This window comes from Bombus vosnesenskii, unplaced genomic scaffold (genome assembly GCF_011952255.1).
Source record: "Bombus vosnesenskii isolate JDL3184/JDL3185 unplaced genomic scaffold, Bvos_JDL3184-5_v1.1 scf7180000016279, whole genome shotgun sequence".
Lineage (NCBI taxonomy): Eukaryota > Metazoa > Arthropoda > Insecta > Hymenoptera > Apidae > Bombus > Bombus vosnesenskii.
This window is the reverse complement of record NW_022884348.1, coordinates 473,907-481,860: the sequence shown is the minus strand read 5'-3', so window position 1 is coordinate 481,860 and position 7,954 is coordinate 473,907. Positions and strand designations below refer to the sequence as shown.

The window sequence follows — 7,954 nt, the reverse complement described above, 5'->3', positions numbered from 1 at the left end:
CGAAACATTGAATTTTTATAAACAATAAATTTAGAAAAAATTATAAACATATATATAAATATATGTTTTGAAAATACATATATATTATATTTATTATTATTAATTTATTACTATTATTAATACCAATTACAATTAAATTGATATTAGGGTCCCCTCAGACAATCAATAATATTGTCAATATTTCAAGGTTCTCGACAAAAATGCGATTTATCAATAAATATTGACATATCGATCCCTTTAGTTGAGAACCTTGAAACATTGACAATATACATATATGTATGTATTGATAGTCTGACGGTACCATATGTATACAAAGTGAAAAAATCACATTCCTTGTAAGCAAGAAAAGTATATTCACAAATCACTACATATATGTATATATATGTATATGAAAACCAATTTTGTTCATTAAATTTATCATTTATTATTTATCGTCTATTTAAATTTTCCAATATTTATTAATATCACTATTAACTTTTGCCATTTTTAAATCATTCTTCACAAAAAATATATATGCCTTAGTTATTGTTTATGCCGTGCTGTGACGCTGCGTTAGCTAAAAATCGCGACGAGTAATTGTATTATTTTATCATTCTAATTAAAACATAAATTATTTTCTTAATCTTTGTGAATGTATCAATGTTAATATGGCTTCGGCTGAACTTGAATGGGCTAAATTCGTAGACGAACAAGAGAAACTATCAGCAAAGGTAATATTTTTATCATATATGTGTATCACCGGCTTAACCTCGCTATTGTTTGTTTATTACACATTTGCTATTCAAAAAAGTTTCTTTTTGTGTACCTCCCTTGCTTAATTTTTAATTACTGAAATTATATATATTCAACAGTTAAAGCATGTTAAATCTATCAATAATATAATAATTTTAACCCCTTTTTATAACGAAACATTTTTATTATCTTTTTTTTTACCGAAATAATAACTTGTCGACTCTTATGACGTGTCAGGTGTCCAATCTAAATATAGATAAAGAACCTAAAGAAAATACAGCAAATACAGATTCCAAAAATGATGATGGTTCGGATGAGCAAATCTCAGCCGCAGAAAAATCATTATTCCAAAAAATTATACGTAAAGGTTTGGTAGAAACAACACAAGATATAGAGGTTCAAAGAAAGGATCCATCTTCACCTTTATATAGTGTTAAATCTTTCGAAGCTCTTCATCTGTTGGTATTTTTGCTATTAATTTCTTTATATTGATATTGTTTTAAAAAGATTATACAGTATAATATATATTATAGTAAACCTGCTTTATTAAAAGGAGTATATGCAATGGGATTTAATGCTCCATCAAAAATTCAAGAAACTGCATTACCTACTTTACTTGCTGATCCGTAAGTTTGTTTCTAATATAAACAAGTTTCGTTTATTTTTTAATACAAAGAATAAATGACAATCATAAAGTTTAATCGATTATTTATAGACCACAAAATATGATTGCTCAGTCACAATCTGGGACAGGTAAAACAGCTGCATTTGTATTGGCAATGCTAAGCAGAGTCGACACCACCAAAAATTATCCTCAAGTGCTTTGCTTATCACCAACTTATGAATTAGCTATACAAACAGGAGAAGTAGCAGCTAAAATGTCTGCATTCTGTAATGAAATAAAAATAAAATATGCTGTAAGAGGAGAAGAAAGTAATACATATTATAGATCATTTTCAACCATACAGAAATTATCTTTTTTTAACAAAAATTTACATCTCTCTTTTTTGTTATTTCAGTAAGTCGTGGATCAAAGATTACAGAACACATAATCATTGGAACACCAGGAAAAGTTTTAGATTGGGCTGTTAAATTTAAGTTCTTTAGTCTAAGTAAAATATCAGTTTTTGTTTTAGATGAAGCAGATGTAATGATAGCAACGCAAGGTCATCAAGACCAGTGTATTCGTATTCATAAGTAATTATTTTAGTTTATAAAAACGTAAAGAAATGATATTTCAAGCTGCATATTGTATTTATATTTAAATTTTACATTTAAACATATTACTTACAGGCAGCTTCCACGCACATGTCAAATGATGTTTTTCTCTGCAACTTATGAGCCAGAAGTGATGAAATTTGCAGAAATTATAGTTAATAATCCTTTAATAATAAGGTTACTGAAAAAAGAGGAAAGTTTAGATAATATTAAACAATATTATGTAAAATGCAAGGATCTGGATGAAAAATATGCAGCTATTACCAACATATATGGTGTAATAACAATAGGACAGGCAATTATTTTTTGTCATGTAAGATATCTTTATGTTGTATTGATGAGTGATTTTTCCGTTTTAAAATTATAAATAGTATTTTTCATTTACCTATAGACTAGAAAAACAGCGGGTTGGTTAGCCGAAAAAATGACAAAAGATGGTCATGCAGTAGCTGTTTTATCTGGGGAACTGACAGTTGAACAGAGAATTTCAGTTTTGGATCGTTTTAGAGCTGGTCTTGAAAAAGTTCTTATCACAACTAATGTTTTAGCCAGAGGTATTCATGTAACTCCAGTCCTAGTTTTAAAGTCTAAAGCTTTTTATATTTCTTTCTATATATTTATTACGTACTTTTAGAACTATGGAAGTATAAATATGGAAAACATTTTTATAACTTTCCAACATTAATTATATATTTATTTAAGTGGTTCAGTAATCAAAAAATGTTGCAGGTATTGACGTTGAACAAGTAACAATAGTTGTCAATTTTGATTTACCAGTGGATCAAAATCGGCAAGCAGATTGTGAAACATATTTGCATAGAATTGGTCGTGCTGGACGTTTTGGTAAATCTGGAATTGCTATTAATCTAATAGATTCGTCTCATGCAATGCAAATATGTAAGGATATAGAAGAACATTTTGGAAGAAAAATACATTACCTTGATGCAGAAGATGCAGATGAAATAGAAAAAATAGGAGCCTAGATTAATATTTAAGAAATACAATTATGCTTTTTATCAAATACGTATAGATATATTGTAATACCTCCTAAAAGAATAGACATTTGTATTCTCAACATGAATTCTTTGTATTTCTTTTCCAATAGCACATATTACCAACAAATATTATATGTTTACCTTTTTTTACAATGATTGTATGGTATTCTTTAATATCGAGTTAAAATATGGCGATTGGATCAGGAATATACACAGAGTTTGAACAATATAAAAATAAAAAAATATTTTTATATGTTATACAGCAAATAACTGTTTGACACAGAGAAATATCATGTCCTTATCTTTGTACTGCATGTAACTTAGTTAAAATTAAGTTTGAGTTTTTATATAAAAGAAAAACTATTCATTCCTTCCACATTTAAATTTTAATTTGACCACATACGATCTACTGATCGATCTTTGGTTATATGTATTACGGTAATGTTACAACGATATTGTGATCACATTATCGCGATTTGTATAAGTACAAATAATATAAGCTAAAATCAGTTAATCATTGGTTAATAATTATAAATTATTAATTATTTATCATAACTGATATTGGAACAAACAAATTGTGAATGTTGTATGGAAACTTTACCGACATATTTTACACATTATGAGAACTCTCTTATAAATGAAACATAAAATAAAAATATTTTAACACAATTCTTTCGACAATGGTATATAGATATAGAAGTTAAAAATACGTAAAATGTACAATTTTCCATGTAATAGTGTGGCAAAGTAATTAAACAAAATGGTCATTATTGTAATACAATTCGTCTCAAATTCATTTACAAGGACATCCATACGTGACGTAATATTAAAAAACGGTGTGCTTTAATGTATTTGGACGAAAGTGTATGAAACATTCAATCATTTTTTATTGTAACAGAATTTCTATATTATTTACATTTTATTTTTTCGATGTAAACATTTCTTTTCAATAGAACTCATTAATTTTTTAAATTTGTTAATGGAAGTATAATAAAAATTTCTCAATAGGTGGGACGTTTTTTTTTAGAGAACACCCATAGTACGTATTTCAAACATACATTTATTAAGATTAAAAAATGAAAATAAATTGCAACATTTAAAAAACGATATGAAACAAGTAAGTTTTTTAACTTATCGCAATACACATGTTTGTACATTTGCATTATTACTTATTCATTCATATAGATGAAAAATCATATAAAAATGCATCAAAGGATATTTCTCGCATCCTGAATTTCATAATTTATAAATACTTATCCGTCTTTTAATAACTTTTTGTCAATTAAGCAAAAGAACAAAATCGCTTTTGTAATAATTTTAACGTAGAAATAAACAAACAGGTTCCTATAAGGACAAGATTATTTGAACATATTAATTCAGTTCTTAAATATATTCTTGTGAACCACTGATTTGAAACTTTTAAAGTTTTATTGACACTAACTATTAACTTTGACTTATTAAATTTTATTTTTTGACGTAATAGTATAATTTGTTTGCACATTTGTTACATATTTTTATAACAAGAAATTAACAAACTGTTAATATGGATATGCAGTTCTTTCAATAAAAAATGAATTTTTCTTATGGCATATATTCAGCAGAACAATAATGTTTAAAAATATGAAACAAAAACGAATGAGTTGAGAACAAATATCACAACGGTACATGAAAAACTTTCTTTCTCCTTATTTACTTTAAACATTACAGTATGGTAAAGTATCCTAAATATTCAGTTTCTGGGTTACTCAATCGGTAAATTGTATTTATATGTTTGCAATTCTAATAGCAGTTTATAGCAAATTGATTGATATTGCGATTGAATTGCAATGTGAAATTCAGTCTTTGTATGGGATTTTATTCAATTACATTCCCATACCTCCCATACCACCCATACCACCCATTCCACCCATACCACCACCGCCCATTGGCATCTGAGGTTCTTCTTTCGGCAATTCAGCAACTACCGCTTCTGCAGTTGTAAGTAGTGATGCAACACCCGCGGCATCAGTAAGTGCTGTACGCACTACCTTTGTTGGGTCGATAATACCTTTCTCGATCATATCAACATACTCATCATTCAAAGCATCGTAACCAAGATTGCTGTCACTAACTTTCGCTACTACTAAACTAGCATCTACGCCTGCATTCTGAGCAATTTGTAAACATGGCATACGCAATGCATTTGCCACTATCTTTATTCCTGTTTCTTGATCGTTATTTGATGCTTTCAAATTTTTAAGAGCTGGAATACATCTTAGGAGAGCTGTACCACCTGTAAATTGAAAATATCGAAAATAATTATTATGGAGATTTAATATGTAGAAAAAATTACTTTTTTCTTCTCAATATCTATAATGAATACGTTTTTCTACATATAAGTTTTTTGTGTTCTACCACCAAGTTCTTATATTTTGTACATGGCACGTTTATGTAAAAATTTAATGCAGAAACTGGAAGAACAATGTCTAATTACCTCCAGGAACAATCCCTTCTTCAACAGCTGCTCTAGTAGCATTAAGAGCATCATGAACACGATCCTTTTTCTCATTAACTTCAACTTCGCTACTTCCACCAACTCTTAGAACTGCAACTCCAGATGCTAACCTTGCTAAACGTTCTTGCAGTTTTTCTTTTTCATAGTCAGATGTTGTATTGGCAATTTGATCTCTAATTACATCTGCTCTATGATCGATATCAACTTTTTTCCCTTTACCCTTCAGGATGAGTGTATCATCTTTTGTAATTACAACTTCTCCTACTTCGCCTAAATCACATAACTGCACGTTTTCTAATTTAACGAGATTTGCATCATCGCCAAATACAATCCCTCCAGTCAAAATCGCCATATCTTGAAGTGTTGCTTTTCTATTGTCTCCAAAACCAGGGGCCTTAACTGCAGCCACCTGCAAACCGATTTTCAATCTATTGACCACAAGCGTTGACAGTGCTTCACCATCAATGTCTTCTGCTATAATAACAAGCGGTTTTCGTTGGGAATTTGCTAATTCCAATGCTGGAATTATAGACTGCACAGACGATATCTTTTTCTCACTGAAGAGCAATAGTGCATCTTGGAATTCAACTTTTGCTCCTTTACTAGAATTTATGAAGTATGGAGATATATATCCCCTGTCAAATTTCATTCCTTCTATAACTTCCAGTTCGTCGTGTAGTGTTTTACCATCTTTTACAGTGATTACACCTTCTTTTCCAACTTTTTTCATAGCATCCGAAATAAGATTACCAATTGCCTTATCCCCATTGGCCGAGATAGTTGCTACTTGTGCAATTTCCTCTGGAGTTGTTACTGGCTTACTTAAGGTTTTTAATTCGTCCTTGACCTTATCAACTGCCAACATTACACCTGCAATATGTTCATTATTTTATTGTAAATGCCTTTCTACTATTTCATAATAGCAATAAGAAAATCTTCTAGTAGCATTATTTAATAAATTCAATTTTATAATTTATATTTATATTATATTTTATTTTTATTTTTACTTACCTCTTCTTATTTCTACAGGATTAGCACCTTTACTAATTTTTTCAAATCCTTCTTTAGCAATCGCTCTTGCTAGAACTGTAGCTGTAGTCGTACCATCACCTGCCTCTTCGTTTGTATTATTTGCTACATCTTGTACTAATTTTGCTCCAATATTTTGAAACTTATCTTTTAACTCAACTCCCTTGGCAACCGTGACACCATCTTTAGTAATTTTTGGACTACCCCAACTTTGTTCTAAGATGACATTACGTCCTTTTGGACCCATTGTTACTGCAACTGCATCTGCTAAAATATCCACACCTTGCAACATGAGTGCTCTAACTTCTGCCCCAAAACGTACATCTTTGGCATATGAACGAGCTTGTAATTGACGTAGTGCTGCACCACGCAATACAGTTGGTAATCTGTGCATCTAAAATAATTAAAGAAGAACTGTTATATCACACAATATTCCTGAATAAAACCTTTTTGAAATATATGCATCGAACATTTTATGAACGTGACATTTTGTATAAAATTAGTTTTTAAGTTTTATCTACGAAACTTGACATTAAATTTTATAATTTTATTTCCATAATAAAAAGAGGAATCTGTTTTCCTTAACATTAATAAATTTTGAAAGGGGAAAATTAATCGACTTTTAACGTAAACGTGGTTATGTAAACTGCCGCGTGGTCGCCGAGAAACCACAGTACAATACAGATTATTTTAAATAACTTCCAAAACTTTCTATAACAAATTTTGCATCATATGAAACATTGCTTTTTTACTTTCTGTATTTTTTCACCATTATTTTGATTTATAATCCAATATGACATACAAATCAATTCGACCGGCTTATCCGAGTAAAAAAAAACCTGGAAATTATTACACGAAAGAATAAAAAAAATATAAATAATTTTGAAAAACCGAGAGCAACTGTAAAAAGCATTATTCATAGTATTTGTGTTTCTTTACTTCTTATCCTGCATCTTTGACTACGACTTTTAAAACTGTAAAAACGTTTCTTAAAACTTTTAATATTCCAATTTATTAAAATGACAAATACAAAGAAATCATTGTAAGAACAGAACATATTGCTCTATAATAATCAAAAATATAAAATGTACAATAGATATAATCAAACAGAATTGGTCTAAGATTAACCGGTTAATACCTTTAAACAATTAATATATATTTATGTGTCGGAAGGAAATGAAATTTACGAAAAAAGTGTTTACCTTTAACTAGTGAATGAGAAAAAGCCGTTGATTAGAGATTGTAATTTCAAAAGTAATTGAAAATCGGCACGGCGTGACTGCACGCTGTCTCGCCAGTAGAATGAAATGTGTAAGAGAGCTTTCAGCTTACGCTATCACATGGGTAATGCTCCCTTCCCCTCCCTTATCCTTTTATTCTAACTTAACCTTCTTGTATTCGATTAAGAAATTTCTTAAAATTTTCAACAAATTTAATCGATATGAAATATAAATAAGAAACAAAAATCTAGAAATTATTCCTACAT

At 29.3% G+C, this 7,954-nt stretch overlaps 2 protein-coding genes across 2 annotated transcripts; one reads left to right on the top strand and one right to left on the bottom strand.

The window, feature by feature from the left end:
* Positions 1 to 446: 446 nt before the first annotated feature.
* Positions 447 to 3,614, top strand: LOC117242839 (DEAD-box helicase Dbp80). The gene is made up of 8 exons (XM_033509824.1): positions 447 to 710; positions 970 to 1,190; positions 1,266 to 1,358; positions 1,448 to 1,665; positions 1,752 to 1,929; positions 2,026 to 2,263; positions 2,342 to 2,504; positions 2,680 to 3,614. The coding sequence occupies exons 1-8, from the start codon at positions 648 to 650 to the stop codon at positions 2,931 to 2,933; spliced, it is 1,428 nt and encodes a 475-aa protein (XP_033365715.1). The 5' UTR covers positions 447 to 647; the 3' UTR covers positions 2,934 to 3,614.
* A 371-nt stretch (positions 3,615 to 3,985) lies between these two features.
* Positions 3,986 to 7,903, bottom strand: LOC117242836 (heat shock protein 60A). Its single transcript, XM_033509819.1, has 4 exons — positions 7,671 to 7,903; positions 6,451 to 6,862; positions 5,419 to 6,309; positions 3,986 to 5,217 (listed from the first exon to the last, which is right to left on the bottom strand). Exons 2-4 carry the CDS (start codon positions 6,860 to 6,862, stop codon positions 4,808 to 4,810), a joined length of 1,713 nt encoding a protein of 570 aa, XP_033365710.1. The 5' UTR covers positions 7,671 to 7,903; the 3' UTR covers positions 3,986 to 4,807.
* Between the last annotated feature and the right edge of the window lie 51 nt (positions 7,904 to 7,954).